Here is a 25,062-nt window from a genome sequence, read left to right as displayed (position 1 = left end):
CCATCAGTCAATAGCTCGTCTCATTCACAGAACAGCATGGGTTGCCTGCACTGTTTGATTGCGTATTTTAGAGCAGACTACAGAGATGGTGAACATTAGCACTAGCTAACATTGGCTATCTATTTACCTTAGCTTACCGTTAATTGACTGCATGGCTGTACGCAGCCGCAGCATCATGAGCGCGACAACCGGAACCGGAAATATTTCCGGCTTAATATTATCGGCTCTATATCGGCTAACATTTAATAAAACCGATAAATATTTAATAACATTAATTTCCCAATATCGGCGCCGATAATATCGTGCATCCCTAATTCTGTCAGTGTCCAAAATGCATATATATATATGTATATATGGACCTACATATAGCTTGGCTACTGTTTTCCACTTCTGGTAAAAAAATAACATAAAATATGTTTTGATTAAATTTCTTCACTCGTTTTAATATATTGATCATCTTTATTCGTAGGATTCCCTGCACTGTGAACTCCCCATCTGGGCAATGATGGATGCTTCTGCTTGTTCTGGTCATGACGACATGCGCCAGTGCTACGTCCAGTGTGGGAAGAAACTAAACATGGAGGATATTGTGAAAATATGGCAGCGAATTAGAAAAGGACACCATTGTGGTACAACTGATCAGTAAACGGGTGTTGCGTTGAGGAAAGGAGAGCTTCGGTGAACTGGAGGTTTTGTATGTGGACGTTTGCAATTAAACACACGGATTGTAAGACAACCTATCTTGTCTTTGGCTTGGGAGGACTTCTGATTTCAAGACATAAAAGTCTGAATCTAGGGAATATTGCACTACGGTCATATATGTTTAGGTGCACGCACTGGAAAGGGAAATAGATAGACTACTGTTCTAATGTTTACACCTGCGTTCGCCCTGCTCAGGACTTGTTTAATTATTGTCATTTCGCAGAGTAATTTCATTAAAGCAAATGAACAAATGGAATATTGTTCTTATTTATAATTAAACAACGTGATGCAGTCAAGCAGACAAATCCAGCAAAGAGGAAGACGCATGTATTCGCGGACGACTCACACGGACATCGGCAAATAACGCCACCCCGGAATCTGTATACGGACATCGCCAAATAACGCCACCCGGGAATCTGAATAGCAAATGGAATATTGTTCTTATTTAGAATCTATGTCATGGTATTTGATGTACTGTACATGACCACAGATTGCGTAGTTGTATGCATCTAGTGATTTATATGCTCTCAATTTCTCACGGGCCTACACGCTAGGCAATGCAAACTTTTCATACTTTTCACAGGCAGGTAATGGCCAGGTAATGGATTGGAACAATATCTCGTTAACTCCGACCACTCCCCCAGATTTGTTTGTTTAAAGAATAAATATGGGAGTTTAATATTACATTTGTATGGTGCCACTCTGTTGTGTTGTGATTGGTAGCACTGGGACTTTTAAACAGGGATTGTAATGTTAGTAGCCTAATTAAAGTATACAATGGGTAGTGGAGACAGAAATGGTAATAAAAAGCACAAAATGGTGCATACAAATTGACCAGAATGCAGGGAATTAAGTGTTAAATTCTCAAAATTGTGCCACCCATGCCAGCCCGACAGGCGCACATAACAGGCGCACCCCTGCGCTTTCAGAACGACAATGTCACGTCGGAATTCGACGTTTGGATACGAACGACAGACGTCGAATCCTGACGTCTGCCGTGAGACCAGGTTGACCTGTCACATGAGTTTGACATCTCATCATTTGACGTTTACCCTCAAGGATACCAAACAAATCAGGAAGGATACTATTCAGGAAAAAAAAAGATGCAGTGACAAAATGCTATATGCCGCAGTGTGCATTTATTGATCAGAATACAAGGATTGTTAAGATTGCAAGGACCTAGAAGCAGAACGCTAGAGGCAGGTGTAACAATGAAAAGCCCTGTGGGGCACAAGAGACATCCGTTTTCCCAACATTTTCTTAATGAACAACGGGCAGGTAGGCGGTCTAGCAAGCAGGCACACTGCAAGGGAATCCTAGAAGCTGAGGGCAGAATGAAATGTATAGGTCAACAGATCAAGGGGTTGTCAGAAACTAGGTGTATGAAAGAAAGAAATAATAATGTGAGAGTTAGGCTACAGAGAGCGGCTTTACCATGCTGAGGGTGGAGCAGGGTGGAGTAGGGTCAGGAGAGGTGCAGGGCAGAGGCGGAGGGCAGGTGGAGGCTGGAGTTACTATCGTCGCTGTTATTAAGGCACCCTGCTTAAGGCACCCTGCTGGACCGAGGTGGCCTGACTCCAGTGGAACCTCATCTGTAACAGCGCTCGCTTCACATGCTGGAACAGTGTGGCTTGGGTAGGTGGGAGGCTTTCCAGCGTCCTGCTTTCAGTGGTGAAGAGGCGATGTCTGGCCTCATTGACACCAGCTGCACCACACCCCTTGCTGTACATCAGTATGACGAAGCGACTTTTGTCCATGGGCCATTCCCACGTCATTGCTGTATAAGTGATGATCTTTCCTGCTCTCTTTTTCTCTCTTTTTTTGAGGGACCACCAATTGTTGTATTTGTATTGTAAATTGTAATTAATAATAATTATTTTTATTATTATGAATGTACCTGGTTATGTTACAATAGAGAAACAAAAAACAGTTACCAAAACTGTAAAGTTGAATACTTTCCGAATGCACTGTATTTTGTTTTTAGATTCTATGTTTTTACTATAACACCAGTGGATATTCCTAAACTGGTGAGGGTGCAGATTCTGACCAATAAAACCACTAAAACTTGATCAATGAACTCTTAAGTGATAAAGGTTAATGGGCAACGGATTGCGTTCTTTCAAAGTGTATTAAAGGAGTAATCTTGGATTGGTACATACATTTTTGTCCTTTTACATAAATGATATATAGCCATTGATGTGGCTATCCTGTGTGTGTGTGTGTGTGTGTGTGTGTGTGTGTGTGTGTGTGTGTCTGCTACAGGAGCAGTGTGTGTGTGTGTATGTCTGCTACAGGAGCAGTGTGTGTGTGTGTGTGTGTGTGTGTGTGTATGTCTATCTGCCTGCTACAGGACAGAGTGTGTGTGTGTGTGTCTGTCTGCTGTGTTCTTTTTTTGTATAATAAGCCCAGTCCACCTACAGTATAAGTAACACATTCCACCATGTTGAACACTGACCCGTGGCCATGTATAATACATCTAAACCTTATTGAAACATACATTCAAAGTAAAAACATTAATAAGTAGCGTTGATTACTACTACCTGTTACGTCTGTGTTTACGACAGTTTGGGCTTTACGACATGTGCCGTATTACGTTTTGTGTTAGACTCGTGTTTGATTAAATGGAGTACACGTTCCAACTTGAAGCTCTGAGTTCAGTCTCCATTATTGAACACAACATTGGCGACGAGCGATGGCTGATTGTTCTCTACCAACACCCCCTCCTTTCCTAGCAGTCCCGGCAGAACCACCGATTCCGTGGGGCCGCTGGATTTCCTCTTTCGAAACATATATCCTAGCCGCCGGTTTGGAGGATGTATCAGACAAGAGGAAATGCGCGCTGCTGCGGCACTGCCTGGGAACGGAGGGTCAGCGCGTGTTTGGAACTCTTGGCACCGCGGCGAGATACACAGACGCTGTGGAACTATTGAAGGAACACTTCGCCCCTCCACAAAGCGCTCTTCTCCGCCGCGTCATATTCAGACGAAGACACCAACGAACAGGTGAGACAGTGACACAGTATGTGGCTGATCTGCGGGGCTTGGCGAGCTTATGCAAGTTCGGGGCATTGCAGAACGAGATGATAAGAGACCAACTCATCTTGCACACGAACTGTGACAAGATTAGGGAAAGACTGTTACTGGAAAATGATGAACTTACATTATCAGCAGCTCTGAACATGGCGGTCCAGGTTGAAACAGCTTTAGAATGTGCAGTTAGTTTTTCAGCCTCTCCCAGCTCACCGGCAGAGGGCGCGCACAGCCTACAGGTGCCCCTCCTCCACGTGAGTGCAACCAGCGGCGGGGAGAGCATTTTACTGGCCTCTCGGTCACGCGACCAGCCACACCAGCCGTGTGGGAATTGCGGCTCTTCTGCACACAATTCAAGAGCTCAGACATGCCCAGCCCGTGGTAAAACCTGCTCCAACTGCGGGAGACTAAACCACTTTCACAAGGTCTGCAGGTCTGCCCCAGCTAGAGCTTCCCAGTCACCTACCACAGTCATCCATAATGTCAGCTCAGGAAGAGCGCCATTCAAAACATGCTCGTTGGTGGTTGGTGATGTCACTCTGCCGCTCCTCCTAGACACTGGAGCCACAGTGTCCCTTGTGAACTTGACGACTTATACACAGTTCTTCTCCCATGTGCCCCTGGGGTTGCCCTCCACCACCCTGCGTGGCTATGCCAACTCTAAGATTGACATTGTGGGCTCTTTTCAGCTGCCTGTGAAGTACGGGGAGAGGACACTGCCGGCTTTCAGGTTCAACGTTGCACGCCACGGGACCAACTTGTTAGGCCTCGACCTGTTCAACGCCCTCGGTTTCACCCTGCTAGACACAGCTGGCTCAGAGATTCACACCGTTTCCACCCCCTGGCAGCAACAGTGGCCTGCGCTGTTCAGCGGTGTAGGCTGCCTCGACACTTTTGCCCACCAGCCTCTGTTAGATCCTACAGTGATGCCTGTTATACAGCCCCTCCGCCGCTCCCCCCTGGCTCTCCGCGATGACATCTCCTCTCAACTACAGAGCATGCTCGATAGCGACATCATTGAGCAGGTGAACGCATCGCCTTGGATCTCCAACCTGGTGGTGGCGAAGAAGAAGTCTGGGGGGCTGCGCATCTGCGTGGATCTGAGAGCGGTAAACAAGGCCATCATCCCTGACAAATACCCCCTGCCAACGATAGAGGAGCTCACCGCCCAGTTCTACGGGTCCAGCGTGTTCTCTAAACTGGACCTCCGTCAGGGTTACCTCCAAGTGCCACTACACCCCGAGAGCCGCAACCTCACAGCGTTCATCACTCACAGAGGGGTTTTCCGCTACAAACGCATGGCTTTCGGTTTAAGCTCCGCCCCCAGCTGCTTCCAAAAGATCATGGCCTCCATTTTCGCTGGGATCCCAGGTGTGGCCATCTATCTTGATGACATCGTGGTTCACGGGGCCACCGTCGAGAGCCACGACGAGCGTCTCCACAGTGTGTTCAGTGCATTGGCCAAGCATCACCTGACACTCAATGGTGAGAAGTGTGTATTCGCCGCCCCAGCCATCGACTTTGTGGGGTTCCGCCTCTCAGCTGATGGCACGTACCCGCTGCACTCGAACACCGAGGCCATCCATCATGTCCCGGAGCCCACCACAGCCGCTCAGGTGGCCTCCTTTCTAGGCATGACGGCGTACTACCTCCGTTTCCTGCCACAGTACTCGGCCACAACCACACCGCTGCGGAAGCTGTTGAAGCATGACGAGCCCTGGCTCTGGACGTCTGCCTGCTCAGACGCCGTACGCCTCCTGAAGGCCCAACTCACCTCGCCACCGGTCCTGGCGCATTTCGACCTGGCCAGCCCCACTCTTGTCACGTGCGACGCCTCTGCCACAGCCATTGGTGCGGTGATGTCCCAGCTGCAAGGGGGGGTGGAGAGACCGATCGCCTTCGCCTCCCGTGCTCTCAGCCCCACGGAACAGAAGTACTCGGTGGGGGAGCGAGAGGCCCTAGCATGCCTCTGGGCATGTGAGCGCTGGCACATGTACCTCTATGGACGGCTATTCACACTGAGGACAGACCACCAGGCCCTCATCACCCTCCTGGCCACGTCTGGCACCGGTCACAAGCCACTCCGCCTCCACCGCTGGGCCGACCGCCTGCAACAGTACAACTATCGGCTACAGTTCACGCCAGGACGAGACAACGTGGTAGCCGACTTGCTATCACGCGCAATCCCCAGCCCACCCACAGCCCCAACCTTGACCCCCGGACTGGACCAGGCTGAGCATGACCTCGTCCAGCTCCTCCACACACCCCTTCAGGAGACGGTGTCGCTGAAGGAGCTCCGGGATGCCTCAGCCGATGACCCCACCCTCTCTACACTCTCAACCTACATCACGCAGGGGTGGCCGGTAAGAGTACCTGACGAGCTACTCACTTACTCCAGGATCAGGGAGGAGTTGTCGGTTTGGAATGACACCTGTGTCGCTCGCGGGTTCTGCACTGTGGTCCCAGGTGTCCTTCGGGCGCGTATCCTTGCTATGGCGCACGAGGGTCACCTGGGCATAGTCAGGCTCAAACAGCGCTGTCGTGAGGTTGTGTGGTGGCCAGGCATCGACAGGGAACTCGAAACCCTGGTCAAGGATTGCACTGCCTGTCTCCTTAGTGGTAAGACCAGGGCTCCAGCTCCACCCCCGCCCATGCAGCCGTTGGACTGGCCATCTCAACCCTGGGAGCACCTGCAACTGGATATCTGCGGCGAGCTGCATGGGGTACCACATCACCAGCGTTTTCTCGTTGTGACCTACGACCTCCACTCTAAGTGGCCAGAGGTGACACCTGCGGGCTCGGTCACAGCAAAGGTGCTGATCGACATTCTCGACGCTCTGTTTGCGCGTTGGGGCCTGCCCAAGAGGATCACGACTGACAACGGTCCTCAAATGGTTTCCCATGAACTGTCCTCCTATCTAGTGGGTAAAGGGATCCACCACATCCGCACAGCGTTCTACCACCCTGCTGCGAACGGGGGGGTGGAACGGCTGAACCAAACCCTGAAGAATGGCATCAGGGCCCACCTGGCACAAGGGTGCACGCTCACCACCAGCCTCCTCCAGACGCTGTTGCATTATCGGGCCACGCGACACGCCACTACAGGAGTCTCCCCAGCCTCCCTCATGCTGGGGCGGGAGCTCCAGCTGCCTCTCGATAGGCTCCGCCCTATACTAGCTCAGCCCCCGGTCCATCCAGTTCAAGCCACAGTCACCAAACACCAGCGCTTGATGAAGGATCGTTTCGACAGGGCCAGACGTGCTAGGCCACCTGTCATCGCTGTGTCGGACTGGGTCAGGATCCGACGACCTCATCGGGACAACAAACTCCAGTCGTTTTGGTCTGACCCTGTCCAGGTCAGCAAACAGCTTGGCCCGGCCTCGTTTAGGCTCGCCGACGGCACTCGCTGGCATGCTACCCGCCTGCGTAAGGTGCAGCCTCCCCCTGGCCCAGCGCTGGGTGTGGCCTCTTCCACAGTCTTGCCAGCCGCACGGTTGGATGAAGCAGCAACCCCGGCCTACCAGGCTCAGCCCCAAGGCGTGGAGCCGCCACCAGTGGCTGTGACTGCACCAGAGCCACGTCTGGTTCGAGCACGCAACAGGCCCGAGCACTTGCGTGATTACATGACTGAGTATCACACCTAGGTTGTGTGAGGGGGGGGGAAATGTTACGTCTGTGTTTACGACAGTTTGGGCTTTACGACATGTGCCGTATTACGTTTTGTGTTAGACTCGTGTTTGATTAAATGGAGTACACGTTCCAACTTGAAGCTCTGAGTTCAGTCTCCATTATTGAACACAACACTACCCCCAGAGAGGTGGGTGGGGTGTTTTGCGTAGCTGAGCAGTGAAGTCCATCGATAGAACCAACTTCTCTCCCACACCTGGGTTTAGCTTAGTCTGACTGACTTTGGGTTCTGCTCGAACTGACGGTGGAAGCCCTCCTGAGGGAACAGACAACCGCATCAACCAGCAGAGGGCGCTGTTCGCCTGGTAAAGGAGTATAACGCTATACTGCTGACTCATAACTTGAACCTGGAACTCCCATTTAGGATTTCGTTGTCCTTGTCATGAATACGTTTTTTGTTGTTGTTACAGAATGATTGATTTATGTACTGTAACACAGTAGGTTCCAGTGCAGGGGTCCTGAAAACAAAATGTAGTGCAACATGGAGTACTTCTACTTGAGCAGCCCATCCTCGAACATCAAAGGAAGTCACAGAGGACAGGTTCTGAACACTTGAGGACAGGCCCCCATATAGCCCTGCAGTCAAAGGACAGTTGTTCTGGTATAAGAAGTGATGAGAGATTTACTCTAGAAAAAGGCAGATTATTCATGGTGTTTGGATGGAATTGTTCAGTTTATTAATATTCAAAAATAAGGGAAATCTGACATTTGAATCTAAAGAAAGAAAGCCTTCTCTGTCTGATAAGAAATTGATAAAAGAGATCATTTTCAAACAAAAATATGTCAATTTACATTACAATAAGATACATTACAATACGATAAGGATAAGTGTACACTGTGATAGAAATGTCATTGATAGAACTGTCTTAGATGAATATAGCCATGAATGCTCGTATGTTTTATAAATGCTGCTGTAATTATTTGACTATGTTGACTGTGTTGCATAAATACTGCTATTGCTACTTAACAAAAAGATAACCAGCCAGAGACATCTGCTAGGTAGACGGGAAGATGAGAGAGAAGAATAAAAGTTGAAAACAAGCAACATGTGCAGGTGGGGTGTGCAGGCCCATCTACTGACACCTGCAAAACCAGGTCTGGGGCCTGAAGTTTAGAAACCCCCCGCTCCTCCACTGCACGTATGCGCTTTGTGTTCAAACCACTATGATCCCGTATGGAGATATATACATACCTATGATTTACATAGCCTTCAGGGGGTATATTTCATTAGTTAGCCTGACTGAAAACCTATTGGTAATAAAGCTGCACAGTGTAGGAAAATAAACACTCTAAAGTCTTCATCTGTTCATCTCGTCTTTTCTAACAATCTCAAGGTACAGTCATGTGAAAAAGATAGGACACCCCATGAAAACCTTTGTCTTTTTCAACATATGTGACACGGTGTGCTGAAAAAGAGAGAAAAGTTTTGTTTTCCGTTTTCTTCGCATATTACGAAAGTTGAAGTGCTGAAGAGCTGCACTCGATATAACAAACAGGTTTAGGATCACTAAATACTTTGTGCCTGATGTGTTTTGATTCAGAGTGTGATTCTCCGCTATTTCGTTTAAGGTGGACCAATATTCAAATAAGCATATCTTCTTCAACTGATTTCAATGTATGACACATCATTTGAAAGCTTACGCTTTTGATTGAAATCTGCACTTTCATAATCTGGGACAAACAGAAAAATGTCATGTCTGTATTTATTTAAAAAATAGAAAAATATTTCATGGGATGCCCTAATTTTTTCTATTAATTCCCCGTCGACCAATTCCAAAACTTGGAAAACTTGGGTACATACTCTATAGCTTTGGACGTGGCTAGAATACCGGCCCCAATCACTGTACCATAACCAGGGACAAGCAATGCCCCTGTGCCTGCGACATCCAGAACTTTGCAGAAGGTGGACTGTTGGGACCCACTTTGTTCCTTAATCTCATCTTTGACGCTCTTTATGTTATCGTCCATATCCTTTGCCGTCTTCTTAAAGCCCTCATCTAAGAGGGCCTTCTGCTCCTGAAATCAATAAAAAAACAATACATATGAACTCACCAATTGCCGAAGAATTCCCGAACACTCACCACCTAGATTGCAGAGTGTCCTATATGGTATTTACCTAGTAACAATACTTTGATTGGCTACAAAATGAAGCATCATAATTGATGCATTTTTTGTTAATAAAGTCACCCTTAACACTCTAGAATGTTGACCACTGGGTAACTTTCTTTACCCTCTGCACTAGATGAGTTAAGATAAATTAAGATTCCAGAGATTTTCTGAATGGATTCACCTCAGCCAAATTTGGTTCTCTCAGTATTTGGGAAAATACTGTAACTGGAATTCTCTCTCTCCCTATTACGACATACCTTAAGTTTGGCCTCCAGCAATCGTTCATTTTCCTCTCTGGCAACCTCTCGTTCTTCCTGAACCTTCTCTGCCAGCTGTTTCAAATGCTCTTCATTTGATGTCTTCTGGTCCTCAATCAGCTGTTTCTGGATCAACATCTGTTCCTCTGCCGCTCTCTTAGCCTGTTCTGCTGCCTCCCTCTTCACCTTCTCCACTGCAGAGAGAGAGAGAGAGAGAGAGGGAGGGAGGGAGAGAGAGAGAGAGAGAGGGAGGGAGAGGGAGGGAGAGAGAGAGAGAGAGAGAGAGAGAGAGAGGGAGAGAGAGAGAGAGGGAGAGAAAGAGAGAGAGAGAGAGGGAGAGAGAGAGAGAGAGAGAGAGAGAGAGAGGGAGAGAGAGAGAGAAAGAGAGAGAGAGAGAGGGAGGGAGAGAGAGAGAGAGAGGGAGAGAGAGAGGGAGAGAGAGGGAGAGAGAGAGAGAGAGAGGGAGGGAGAGGGAGAGAGAGAGAGGGAGAGAAAGAGAGAGAGAGAGAGAGAGAGAGGGAGGGAGAGAGAGAGAGAACAGAAGGAGTTGGTCAATTATTATTATTGTTATATTACATTTATATATATTTTTTATACACACATATACATTTTTCCTAATTTACAGACTACTTAATTTATTGTTCTTATTTTTTGCTATTTTCTTTTAAATGATTTTTGCTTATATATTGTTGTTTTTTATGTCCTATGTACCAACCTCACCAAGTCAATTTCCTGTATGTGCAAATATACTTAAATAAAAAATGTCAGATTCTGATGAAGGGCTTTTGGTTGATTTTAAATTGGGTTTAATTATAATGTAATCATTCACATTTAACAAAATACCTTTATGAGTAGAACGTGTTGTACGTCTTCATAACCAAATAAATAATTACTTATTACTGTATGTACTGTATGAATGCTGCTCTCAGGGAATGTAATTCCTTGAGCACTACAGTTAGTTCAAATAAATCTAGCGCTACTTGTATGTTACTTCCCATTATTTACATCTAGTTGGTGCATGCAGAAATCACTGATAGCTGTTTTAAAGGAGAACTTTACTCGAACTCTTTCAAATATATTTATCAATCCACCATAATATGGTCCCAATTATGTGCATTACAGCCTCAGACATCCTACTGACAAACGTATATTTACTTCCTGGAATCTGCAACATTATTCTAGGAAGTAAATATAACTTAATATACTTATATTTATAAGTAAATATAACACAAACTAATGTTATATACTGTACATACATTATACTTTGAGTGAAGTAACGCTTTAATGCTGCCTTAATTGAGGTCAAGGGTCACTTTTTAAGGTGCCTCCTTTAAAACTATTCCTATTCAGAAAGAGAAGTGGATATGGGAGGAGGCATCTCTCCATCTCTTACCTTCCCTCTTCTGTTCTTCTTTGCTGATAGACTCATCTGCTGCCTGGATAGTTTCTCCTATGGTAGCCTTCCTATTGAGATAGTCGCTCAATATCTCCTCACTCTGAAAACACACATTAAAGAATCAGTAATTGTAAAAATCATGCCATTAGCCCTATTGTGGCTAAAGGTTCAGTGAACAATTATTCCAATGAAATGCATTTTTATTTTTTAATTTAAGAAATAAACTGTAAAATCAGTGAGTGATTTCACTATGCACTGAAAATGTTGAATGCCTCCACGTGCATACCATAAATCCTTTGCCTCCCTCAGATTTGAATTGTTCGATCAGCTTCTTGAGGTTTTCACGGTAGTGTTTGTAGCCTCCTGCACGCATGTAGGAGCCCTGACCCACAGCCTTCTCCAGGGGCTCAAACACACGCGTGATGACCGCCTTGCCCACCCTCAGAGACTCCTCAATGTTCTTCTTACATATCTCATTATACTCAGTCCGCAGCTGACTCTGTAGATAAGAGAAGGAATGGAGAGAGACAGATAAAGATAGGGAGAGAGAGAGACAGAGGGATCAACAGAATAAGAGAAAGGGATAGATTTAAATGGAGAAGGAGAGAGAAGGAATTTTTTCTTTCATTGGATCAAGCAGTCCACATAAAGAATACAATACCATGAGCTTCGACTGGTGATGTTCTTCCTTGTCTTTGAAGCTGAGACTCATGAAGGTCTCGAGAGCTGCTTTCTCCACGGCCCCGTGGATATCAGACAGCACCTTCTGGGTCTTTGTAGGGAAGGTCACTTGTCTGGCCATCTCTGTCTGGTAGCGCTCCACTGCTTTGGTTACAGCAGTACAATTCTGGGTCTTGGCTAGAGCCTCCACTGCACTGTCCAGACAGGGAATCTGACCACTGCTGATCTTTTTTGTGTAATCGACAGCCAGGTCTGCCAACACTGACAGAGACAGAAGACATGGTAGATCTTACACATCAGCTTGTACATACACCAACATCATCCATCTATGGGTCTGTGCTTCTCTTTATCCTGAATTGTGTTATTACCAGTCTTGCAACAATTCTTCAGATTGTAATCACTTATGGTTTGACATAATTCTCTCCTAAAATATTAAACTTTATGAGACATTGGCAATAATTACAGATGTGCATATGCCCATGAGAACATTTTAGGAATTATATTTGTATTTCTGGACTCTCTGCATTTCACTGCAGCCAGGAGGAGAGGTTTTTTCCTCTCACCAATCATGATTGCAGCAGCTCGCATTTCAAAGACGCCCATCTCCTGCTGCCATGAGAAAGGCATAATAGACACAATAGAACACGCAATAGAACACGTGTTTTTTGTGTTTTTTATTTTTCTTGAAGAGGCTCTGTCTATGTTAAAATTGTCCCCTCAAAAATGGTCCTGAGATTATCGCTTCCAGGATGAGTGAACAGCTCAACTGGAGATGAACACAGCATGCTGCGACTGGCCACGGTACCGTCAGCACAACAAGGTCTAAGACTGTTGGAATCAAGCCTTGGAATCTGAAGTCGGCTATCACATAGTATTTACACAAATACTGACATCAGTAGTAGAGCACTGCTTTTGTAAAGGCTGCAGCAACAGTTGAATAGCAAACCAGTACATAAGTAAAGGCTGTAGATGCAGGTTACTCACTGCTGCCAGTGACCTTCAGGCCTCCTATCATGGTCTTGGTCTCAGCGTTGGTGTAGATGTAATCACAGAACTCCTTGGACTGCCGGACAAACTTGGAATCCAGGTCTGCATCTGTCAGCTCCTCCATTCTTTGCAAGCCCTCAGTATTGGCTGGACGCTCAAACACAAAGCACTTCCTTACCTGGAAGAACTTCCTTAGGCACTCCTTAGGGCGGTTGATTTCCTCAATCTTCTTGTATTGCTTAGGGTTCTTCTGGGGGTCTCCTGGTTAATCAGGAAATGAAGCATATAGACACGCTTTCAACTATAGTAGAAGTGAAATGTTCACAAGAAAGTTAAACAAAGTGAAATCACTGCTATTTCATGAATAAACTACACTCATCGGCCACTTCATTAGGCAAACCTTGCTAGTACCGGGTTGGATCCACTCTTTTGAATTCAGAACTGCCTTAATTCTTTGTGGCATAGATTCAACAAGATGCTGGAAACGATGTTGGTTCATATTGACATTATAGCATAATGCAGATACTGAAGATCTGAAGAAAATATCCCCCACACCATTAAACCACCACCACCACCATTTAGAGAACTGCTGCTCACTGGATATTTTCTCATTTTCTGACCATTCTCTGTAAACCCTAGAGATGGTTGTGCGGGAAAATCCCAGGAGATCAGCACTTTCTGAAATACGCAAAACAGCCTGTCTAGCACCAACAACCATGCCACGTTAAATCACCTTTCTTCCCCATTCTGATGCTTGGTTTGAACTTCAGCAGATCGTCTTGACCATGTCTACATGCCTAAATGCATTGAATTGCTGCCATGGCTGATTAGATATTTGCTTTAGTTGAAAAGTTGTACCTAATAAAGTGGTTGTGTCCCATCCTGAAGTTTATTCTTTAGGACAGTATGTAAGATGTTTGTCATCATCAGCAAGTTATGATCAGAACTCTCACCTTTCACCAGTTTGAGAGAATTCTCCAGGTACTCATCTGCAGTGATGGGCTGTCCGCCAAGCTCTAGAAGCAGAGAGAAATCTCTGACGGACCAGACGAAGGAAGGGAAGGCCTTCACGAACTCATTGGACTTGGCCTCCTCTCCCTTTGCCTTGGTCTTCACTTTGATGTGCTCTGTGAGTTCAGTCACGTAGCTGCAGGGGGCGCTGTTTAGGAGGAAAACTTGTTCCAAAGGAAAAACATACACTAGTACAAATTATACAAAAACTCTAACAAAGGTTAATCGATCAATTGATTAAGTTAATACTTATCCCTTAAGGTTTGTCACACACACAGACACACACGCACCCACACACACACACACCAAAGGATACTTGATGTTTTCTAAGGCCTTGTTGTCAATAGTCCCCATACTGTTGTACACCAGGACGCTACTCAGTAACACAGCCAGGCAGAAGATCCAGGTGTCATTCTTCTCATCTCCCTGAATAATATAAAAACAATAAACAGTCGATGAGATACTGGAGAGGCAGCTGCCGTAGCTCTGTGGGGAGCATGTAGCGTCTGGCCTGTAGAGGGAGCTACAGGATGTGGTGGGATAATTGGTGCCGGCTGGCAGTAAGACAAATTACATTTAAACTGATGCCATTTTTGATGCAGTCAAAAGTGTGCAGTTTTATATATTTGGTGTTCCTTCTACTACTACTACTACCAGTATTGTTATTGGTGGTATTATTCTTTTCCTGGCTTTGGTCAAATAGCTCACCTGATCAAAAATGCTATAAATGTGTATGCCACAACTAGAGAGCATCAGTAACAATGCCAGAAATAATTACCATGATTAGACCATAGGTGGCGCTATAATAACAAATAGAAAATCAAGTAACTTCACAATGCTGGCATTTCTACCCCGTTGTATGAAAATGTATGAAACTTAGTACATATGTGTCTTTCCTCATGGGGAACATACAGTATTTGCCTCAAGAACCCATAAAGTCTGCCATGATGGATTTTTCTGCAGGTGGAACATTTGGCCAAACTTCACTTAAAATCAACTGTAAGTCAGATTGGTCCGAAATTGTATATGAACATGCGTGGTGCACATCTCTCTATAGGGTGTTAAAAGATAAGAGATCCTTTTAAAGATATCGGAGAAAATTATATGAAAAGAAAAAGAGATTGGCCCAGAATTTTCAAATGCTCTGAGAATTTGCCCTGCGACGTCAATATTTATGGCAGTCGACATATGTATTCCTACCTTCATAACATCCCCCAGTCCCTCAGTGTCCAACAGCACCAGAGTGTGTCCAGGTTTAGAGGGGTGAGGCACACACCACATCCAGATACCTTTAGTCTTAGACTCTATGGTGCCTCCCAGGGCAAAACCTAAACACAGTGAAACATGAGAAAAATGTTTTAACAATAACATGCATTCAATGTAAACTACAGAAAAATGTTTTAATGTCTAGTTATACAATCTCACCACTTTGCTTTAAAGCTAGTTTGTTCATGAGGTAGGATTTGCCGGTGCGATACAGCCCGACCACAGCCACAACCACAACAGGCTGCTGGATCTGCTTCAGGATCGTCACAGAGTCAGACACGACTTGGAGGTTTCCCTCAGCGTCGTTCTCAATCAGACACACTGGTTCCTCCATCCTCACTGTAGAATATGCCATTATCCTGGCCAGCAAAATCACCACAAACACATCACTACAAGACAGATCTGATTACTGCATTACAGGCCTCACGGCAATCAAGTTATTTGATAAATTCTAAGACAGAATGAGTTGTTTATTATTCATTCTGATTCCCTTTGTGATTTGACAAAAGAAACATGCAAAACCGAAAATTACAGGTTGAGGTTCTCCAATACAGAGGGTCTGATGTGCCCCATTGTATATGTACCCCATTGTATATGTACCCCATTGTATATGTACCCCATTGTACCCCACATGCAGACCTACCTACCGCAAATAGACTGAAGCTCAGCTTCTACCCTAGGGCCATTCAGGCCCTGAACACAGCAAAGACCTAGGTTCTAGGCCCTGGACAATCTAGACAATTTGATGGCAGCTACTAGATTGTAATCAAGTGCAATACTGAAATACAACTGTGAATATCTCAAACCTGCAAACTGCGACACTTTAAATGAATGTGCAATAATACTATGTGCAATATGACAACCCTCGTATACATAAGGTTCAGAGATAGGAAATGTTTTTTGATATTTATAGCATAGCATAGAGTACAGCACAGTGTTTTATTTGTATAGTATAGTATAGTGGATAGTGTACATAGCCTTTATTTATGTAAACCAGCTCTTTCCCTTCTTGTTTTAGTATTTTTTTTCCTAGCACCAGGGGAGCCCCCCCCTCTCAAATTTCGTTGTATGGTACCTGTACTGTATTAATGACAATAAAGACCATTCATTCATTCATTCATTCATTCATTCACCTTGAAATCGCAGATGTCAGTCGAGCAGGTTGAATTCTTGGAGCCGTTTCGTGTTCTGCTTCCAGTACCGTGAACAGAACAGAACTTTTCGTTTTAGAGCAGAAAACGAAAGTGAAAGAAAAAGAGAAATAAATATAGCCTAGTTATGTGCTCTATGTATGTCACTGTAGAATCTTCCATAACCCTGGCCAGCAAACATGCAAACATAGGCTACTTAATTTCAAAACAAGTTATTCGGTTAGTTACTATAATAACTTTTTAAATCTGATCCCCCCCTTATTTTTAAATCTGATTCCCTCGTTTGACAAAATAAACATGAATGTTACCGAGAATAAATGACGCAGAACGTTAGATAGTTTCCAATGCACCTTTACCGAGCTGTTTCAATAAAGATCTACGGATGTACTTACACAGACGGAAACCTACCTTAATATCAGACTCGTTCGTTTGGGTTAGGGTTTGGTTTTGAGTCGTTTCAGGTTCCTACAATAAGACTTTCGGTTTCGTGACTTTCAAATTAAAAGGGCGAGGTCTTATTTTTTGTTTGTCTTATGTTATTCATTTACAGTTTTTTACGGTCGCTTTCAGATTCAGATTCAGATTCAGATAACGTTTATTTCCATTATGCATACACATATAGGAATTTGCTTTGGCGTTACCTTAAGTGCGTTAATACTTTCTTCATGTGTATACATGAATACAAAAACAAATGCAAAAAACAGGACAACACAGGACAGACAACAGTGCATTGGATAGTGCTACATATATAAAGTGCAGTGCAAAGTTTTTAAGTCGCAGTGTTCAATACTGAAGTCACAGAGTCACCACTTTTCACAGTCTGCATTACTAACATGCATGTTGGCCAATCACTTCATTCATGTCTCAAAAGTAGCTCGTTCAACCACACACTGGCAACAATGTTCACTCAGAAAGCATACACAGTCATTCATAACACTCTCTCTTTGTCTCTCGTTTCAGACACCTCACCACCTGCCCTTGTGTGTTTCCCACGTGTGTGATTGTCTACCCCGCCCTGAAGTTATTTTGATCATAATAATGTCCATATTTGTGGAATTACATCATTTTACAAGGGCATATGTAATTGATTGTACACAAATAATATTCAAAAGCTTAACTATGATTTTTAGTCCCAGTCTACTCTGCAACACTTCTAAAATATGAATAAAATGACTTTCAACCATGAGTGGTGCTGCTCACCAACCTGCTCACATAGTGTTTATGTGGGCCAACAGTTCAAAGTGGCCCATCTGGATTTCATAGGGCACACACATTGGATCGCAGGACACCACCTCACCTCAGGCTACGTTTAACGTGGCGCTTTTATTTTGAAGACATCCTAATGTCCGTACACCCAAGTAGGTTGGGGGTGGGCGTGAAAGTAAAAGAATAAACAGCTTATCTGAGGGTGTAACCGACTGTGTTTCGCACGCATATTTTCAAACAAGCTTTATGTCTGAATTCACTGGTTTCTTCCTTGTCCCACACCCTGAGTTTGAATGTATTTCAATACAAAGATGAAAGCATGGATAGTTTCCTCCTTTCGAGAAGGACCACACTACTCAGAGATGGATAAACGATTCCCTTCCTTTTACTTCCCTTAAATGTATTAGTTGTAAGTCGCTTTGGATAAAGGTGTCTGCTAAATGTCAAAAATGTAAATGTAACACACACACACACACACACACACACACACACACACACACTACTGTAGGACACGCACGCACTGACGCACGCGTGCACACACACACACACACACACACACACACACACACCGACTACTGAAGGACACACACACACACAGATACAGGTTACTGTAGGACACACACACATGCACGCACGCACGCACACACACACGCACACACACACACACACACACACACACACACACACACACACACACACACACACACACACACACACACACACACACACACACACACACACACACACACATTTAGACTAACAAACAAAAAAGAAAAGAAAAACAACACTGTCCAACTCCACCAAACCAGGTCAGAAACAAGGCTTCCAGAGTTGTTAAGGCTTTTGGATTAATCAAAATCCATCTAAAAAATAAAAAATAAAAATCATTGAAAAATAAAATTGCTTCTCATATCTTTATCGGGCTACACTACACGCCGGTGTACTTTAGGAGATAAGCTCCAACATGATATATAGATGTGAACTTTTGTAGCATATTTTGATCATCACATGTTAGGAAAATGTAATCAACATCTCTCTGGTATTGACTCCTCTCCCCTTTTTGTAAAGTCTAATTACATGCACGCTTTGGCCGTGAGACACACGCATTATCAACCAGTTCACACTCTCACACGCCACACCTACATTTTTTCACGCTGAGAAATAACAATTGTTATTGTTGATTCCTTTTATCTTTCTAGTTTTTTATGAACAAGGAGACAACATTTAATCAGACAAGTTAAATTTGGATTTCCTAAGCCAATTGCAGACATTTTTATAGAAAAGGTTTTCTGCTCACCTTTGTTCAATGTTGTCTGAAAAAAGGTCCTTTCCCTGCTCCTTGTCGGGCTTTGGGCCCAGGCGTGGTCTCCAGTGGACTCAGAAACAGAATAAAGACAAAGAGAAAGACAAAAGAGAAAGTGTTTTTTAAGTTTCATTTTTAGATGGTCTCATTTCCCAGAAATGGCCTGATGTGCTGGAAAGGTGCAGGTGCTGACGTGGATATCCTGACTACACCCTGGAGGAACAGAGAGGTCTGTACACTGCTGAAGGCACGCAACACCGCCTTCAAAGCAGGCGACACAGAGGCCTTCAGCCAGGGCCAGTCTGGAGAGGGGCATCAGGGAGGCCAAGCTCAACCTCTGTGGGGCCAAAGAACTCTGCTGACCCCCACCTTACCCCCCACACTAGACCCCCACCCTACCCCCCACACCACAACCCCACCCTACCCCCCACACTAGACCCCCACCCTACCCCCCACACCACAACCCCACCCTACCCCCCACACTAGACCCCCACCCTACCCCCCACACCACAACCCCACCCTACCCCCCACACTAGACCCCCACCCTACCCCCCACACCACAACCCCACCCTACCCCCCACACTAGACCCCCACCCTACCCCCCACACTAGACCCCCACCCTACCCCCCACACTAGACCCCCACCCTACCCCCCCACACTAGACCCCCACCCTTCCCTGCATCTCTGCCCAGGGGCTGGAATGGAAGGCCAACAACCTTCGGCCGATAGGCAGGGTTGACACCGTGTGTGTGTGTGTGTGTGTGTGTGTGTGTGTGTGTGGCAGGAGGGGGGTGTGGTGGGGGAGTGGAAGTCCCAGAGGCAGTGAGAGGCAGAGGGCTTGTTTGTGAGGCCCACTGCACAGGGAAGAAACTATTCAGGTGGCGTGAGGCTTTGGTCTTGATAGACCGGAACCCTTTTCCCGATGGACGTCTTTGGAAGGGGTGGTGATCGGGGTGGGAGGGATCAGTGATGATCTTTCCTGCTCTCTTTTCTCTCTTTTTTTGAGGGACCACCAATTGTTGTATTTGTATTGTAAATTGTAATTAATAATAATTATTTTTATTATTATGAACACTCGTTGCTACTGTAAATGAGGGCAACCTCAGTAACTTACGAGTTTAAATAAAGGTTTGAATTGAAAAAATGAATGTACCTGGTTATGTTACAGTAGAGAAACAGAAACCAGTTACCAAAACTGTAAAGTTGCAAAGTTGGCCCATCATCTCACCCAAATTAAGTGAGTAGGCCTATTTAAGAAACTCTATGCCATAGTGTCTCTGAGACAAAGGATACAATCCGTTTTCACACTGGTGTTGAATAACAGAAGATTAATGGAGGGGGAAAGACATGAGTGTGTGAGGACGGATGATGATGAGCAAAAGTCCCATCATGGATTTTATCTGGAATTTCACTGCCAATCTCTCCTCTATCACCCCGAAAAAGAGATGACTAGAAGACGTAAGCTTGAGAAAATAAACCAGTAATTTATGTTACCGGATGAAACAACTTGCTGTTTGAAAGTACCAGTAGGCATATGCTCCAAATGAAGAAGATCCAGGCTTCTTTAAAGAAATTGCAACACTATTAGCAGAAAATGCAAAGGGAACAATTATAATCGGAGGGGATTTTAATTGTGTTGTGAACCAAAGAATAGACAAACAACTATCTGTACAAGGACCACGAACACGAAAGGCTAAAGCATTATGTAATATGATAGAGGAATTTGAACTCACAGATATATGGCGCTTAAAACATCCTAGAGACAGGGACTTTACATTTTTTTCAAAAGTGCATAATAGTTACTGCCGAATTGACCTTTTCTGTGTCTCAAAACAAGATGCCCATAAAGTTACTGATTGTCACATTGGACCCACAACCATATCTGATCATGGACCAGTGGTAATGTCAATCAAGTTGGAAGAGGAAAAGTAAATATAGATACGGAAGGCTGAATGTTTCACTATTAAATAATCCAGATGTGGTAGCCTAAGTCTAATTACACTAACAAGAGTTTGATAGTTAATTCTGGGAAAGCCTCCAATAAATAGATTCCCTAGAATAGACAGTTAAACTATTTAACTTTCATTAAAGTGCACTCTAATTTGTTCATGGTCATCAGCTAAAACATGATACTATATTGATCATAGAAAATAGCAAAATTACATTTTAATTCTCGGTAATGTTATGTTTATTTTGTCAAACCAGAAGGTGAATCAGATTGTATAATAAACAAGACAGTCGGTACAGATTAAGTGACTAACCGAATAACTTGTTTGTAGTTATATCATGAAGTATTTTTTGTAGGCTATTTTTGCTGACCAGGGTTATGTAAGATTCTACAGTGACATAAGCATACAAGTCAAGATAGAGGACGTGGCGAGGCTATTTTCTTTCCCTTTCGTTTTGCTCTCTGTAGCAGTTGTGCGGCTCGATCCGTTTTTCACCGCTCCGACCTGCCCGACTGACAGTCTGCGATGTCAAGGTAGGTCTCACTCTCTGCATGTGTAATCAGTGGTGTAGTCTAGTTTTTTCTAGTGGGTATACTGTGATTTTTCCCTCCCAGCTTCATGCTCACCCGTCCCAGAGCGACGTGTCCTGGAGCGACACCCGTCCCGTAGCGACACCCCATAAGCACCACCATACTCACTTATGCATACAGTATGCATCTACACATATATGAGAGCATTCTGAACGACTGGTTATGTGTTTACAAACATTTCATTTTATTATAAACAAAACAAGACTTTAACAACCAATGGCATTTACAGCAGGGGGGTGGACTGATTTTCTACTGTTTAGTGTTAATCACCATCACTATGTACTCTCAGCTTAAATGCAAGAAAGAAAGAACTGTTACAAGAACTGCCACAAGAACTGCTACAAGAACTGCCACAAGAACTGCTACAAGAACTGCCACAAGAACTGCTACAAGTCAAACGCTTCAAATAAGAAAAAAACAAACAGCCTGGTAGTCTACAAAGCTTTCCAAATATGCTTGTACTCGGCCATCTGAGGTTTGCATTGCCTGCTTGCTTGTGTGGCAGAACGATGGCTTCTCAACCATGTTGTGATGTACTTCCTTGGCTCAAAAAGTCTTACAGGGGGCCCATTGATGCTGATCATCATCAAATGACTGACATTGGACAACAACAGTGTAGATCTCTTGTCCGTGCATATATTGTTCATGAGACTGAAGCCCCTTTCACATTCGGCAGTACTGCAAGGGATGGTCTGCATGCATCGTATGAGTGGCTTTAGGCTTTCAGGCTCACTGTCTGGGTGCACAAGGAAATCTCTCATACCATTAACTGCTTGCGCTTCACAAAGATTGAACCGCCTGGCGCCTGCACAGTCGCTTTACCTGTGTCTCACCATGCCGTATGCCAGGTGTTGATGGCCAGTTTCCTGTATCCAGAACATTGAGATCAAGAAGCATTTCACCTTCAAATGAGAGGCGCTTCTCCATGTTGTTGATCAGACTTTGGAGGAACTGCTTTGCATTGATTGGTGTGAGCTTTGCATTTGACTCCAGGGGAACTGATCCCAAATGTCCCAAACCAGTGCTGTCAGTGCCTCCTCTGTTTTCTCTCCTGGGGTGTCTTTGAATGTTGCCAGCACTCTGTTGGTGCGCTTCAGAAGCTGGTTTGCTCTCAAGAGTGTGGTTGAATGGGCCTGGAGTTGCTGAGATAGGGTTGCAAGTTCAGACAGTGCATCATACATGAGTCCAAGGTCACACAGGAATTCCTTGCTTTGCATACGACGTGCCAGGCCTCTGTAAGTTTGTCTCTCTTTGCTGTTTCTTGTTTGGTCTTCTGCAGCATTTTCAAAGTGCCTGTTGAGTGCTTCATACGACCTCCACACAGCCTGTACAGAACGGAAGCTGCTGGCCACCCATCGTGTACTTAAAACTCTGCCAATTTTCAGGACTTGTGAGCCCACTTCTTGTGCTGCTTCCAGAAGCTCCCGTGAATTTTTATTAGACTGACTGTAGAGATTGTGGATCTTCTCCATGAACGCTTTGAAGTGGTTGATTGCCTGAACCTCATCCACAGCATCAGATACAGCCAGTTCCAAACGGTGGTTCATGCAGTGCCATGTGAAGAGGTTAGGGTACCTTGCAGTCAGCCTGGTTGCCACACCAGACTTCTTGCCTAACATGACACTTGCTCCATCAGAAATAAATGAGACCCAGTTCTTTTGAAGCCACTCTTCACTGAAGCCTGCAATGTCCAAACAGCTCAGTAGAGCTTCTTCTATGCCCTCTGCCCTTTGGCTCTCCAGCTCAACCAGCTCCAGGAACAACAATTCAGGAGTAGCTCCATCTACTGAGGCTTTCAGGCTGACAATCATGGCAGATTTGTGGCTGAGAGATGTAGCCTCGTCAATGAGAACAGACAACTTGCTTGAAGATGACACAAGACTGTGAACAATTTTTTTCTGCATCTCTTTTGCTATATGTTCCACAATTTTTGTGGAACTGTACCTTGAGCGGAGTAATACAAGATGTGTCAAGATTCCAGTTAGCCGGCCCGTGCGTATGGATATTTGTACGGCTGGAACTCAAACTGACCAATAGAGACATGAATGGACCGGATCTATCTGTTGTATATAACACCGTTACGTATCCTCGCGCATTTTTAAGTGGGTATACGTAATCTCGCGCATTTTTAAGTGGGTATACGTAATCTCGCGCATTTTTAAGTGGGTATACGCAAATCCTTGGCCATTCCTAGTGGGTATACGCAAATCCTTGGCCATTCCTAGTGGGTATACGGCGTAGTCCCGCGTATCACGTAGACTACACCACTGTGTGTAATGGAGCACCTTTGCCAAGTTTCTTTTATCAAACCACAAAGGGAATCAGATTGAATAATAAACAACTCATTCTGTTTTAATACAGATGAATGCATTATAATAACTAACCAACTCATTTGATTGTAGTTAATCATGCAGTAATCAGATCTGTCTTGTAGTCATGTGTTTGTGGTGATTTTGCTGGCCAGGGTAATGGCAGATTCTACAGTGAGGATGGAGGAACCAGTGTGTCTGATTGAGAACGACCCTGAGGGAAACCTCCAAGTCGTGTCTGACTCTGTGACGATCCTGAAGCAGATCCAGCAGCCTGTTGTGGTTGTGGCGGTGGTCGGGCTGTATCGCACCGGCAAATCCTACCTCATGAACAAACTAGCTTCAAAGCAAAGAGGTGAGATTGTATAACTAGACATAAAAATAAAATAAAATCCCTGTAGTTTTCATTGAATACATTTTCAATTTAGATAATTTCTCTCATGTTTCACTGTGTTTAGGTTTTGCCCTGGGAGCCACCATAGAGTCTAAGACTAAAGGTATCTGGATGTGGTGTGTGCCTCACCCCTCTAAACCTGGACACACTCTGGTGCTGCTGGACACTGAGGGACTGGGGGATGTTATGAAGGTAGGAAAACTGCCATTAGGGATGGGCAATAGTTTGATGTTTTATTGATGTTACTGTATGCGTATTTTAAATACATATTTAATTACTTTTTAATATTTAGACATCTTTATTTAACAGGCCTGACACAGCGGGCAAACACAATCTTTTGATGCATTACATTTACATTTACATTTTTGGCATTTAGCAGACGCCTTATTCCAAAGCGACTTACAATCAATACATTTGAATACTAAGCATGTGAATCAGCAGTCCACCATTCGTTGCAGGAAGAGTACTCTAGCTCGGGCCCGGGGCCACTGATAGAAGGAAATACCTTCTCCCTATTATCGCCTTCTACTAACATTTTTGTTTTTACTGGAGAAACTGAGAAACAGTACAAGGGGGGCAATAGAAGTTCTAGGGACACAGTAGAGGGGAAAGCGGGTGTCTTTAGGAGACGTAGAGGTGAGGGTCGGAAGATGTCTCAGGAGGAGCAGTTAAGATGTAACCTGAAGAGATGGGTCTTCAGTCTACGACGGAAGATGGGTAGTGACTCTGCCGTTCTGACAGCCGTGGGGAGCTCATTCCACCAGCGGGGAGCCAGTGTTGTGAAGAGACGTGATCGGGCAGCCCGACTTCTGTGTAGAGGAGGAGGGGCCAGTCGGCCAGCCGAGGTGGAGGAGCGGAGTGAGCGGGCAGGGGTTTGGGGGGTTACCATTTCCTTCAGGTAGGCAGGGGCTGTCCCTTTAGCTGCCTGGTATGCAAGCACCAGGGTCTTGAATCTGATGCGAGCTGCTATCGGGAGCCAGTGCAGGGTGCGAAGGAGAGGGGTGACATGCGAGTATTTGGGGAGGTTGAATACCA

At 44.9% G+C, this 25,062-nt stretch overlaps 1 protein-coding gene across 1 annotated transcript; it reads right to left on the bottom strand.

Moving 5' to 3' along the window:
* Positions 1-9,143: 9,143 nt before the first annotated feature.
* LOC308162853 (guanylate-binding protein 3-like) lies at positions 9,144-23,135 on the bottom strand (the record flags this gene model as incomplete). The annotated part of the gene is made up of 12 exons (XM_080536993.1): positions 9,144-9,434; positions 9,785-9,978; positions 11,178-11,280; positions 11,467-11,679; positions 11,842-12,122; positions 12,846-13,109; positions 13,802-13,995; positions 14,176-14,285; positions 15,060-15,187; positions 15,285-15,484; positions 18,780-18,858; positions 22,772-23,135. The coding sequence occupies 12 exons, from the start codon at positions 23,133-23,135 to the stop codon at positions 9,171-9,173; spliced, it is 2,394 nt and encodes a 797-aa protein (XP_080393119.1). The 3' UTR covers positions 9,144-9,170.
* Between the last annotated feature and the right edge of the window lie 1,927 nt (positions 23,136-25,062).

The sequence above is a fragment of the Nansenia antarctica genome (genome assembly GCF_963989245.1).
Source record: "Nansenia antarctica genome assembly, chromosome: 7".
In the NCBI taxonomy this organism is placed as follows: Eukaryota; Metazoa; Chordata; class Actinopteri; order Argentiniformes; family Microstomatidae; genus Nansenia; species Nansenia antarctica.
Note: the sequence above shows the minus strand (reverse complement) of the source record. Positions and strands in the feature narration are given on the sequence as shown.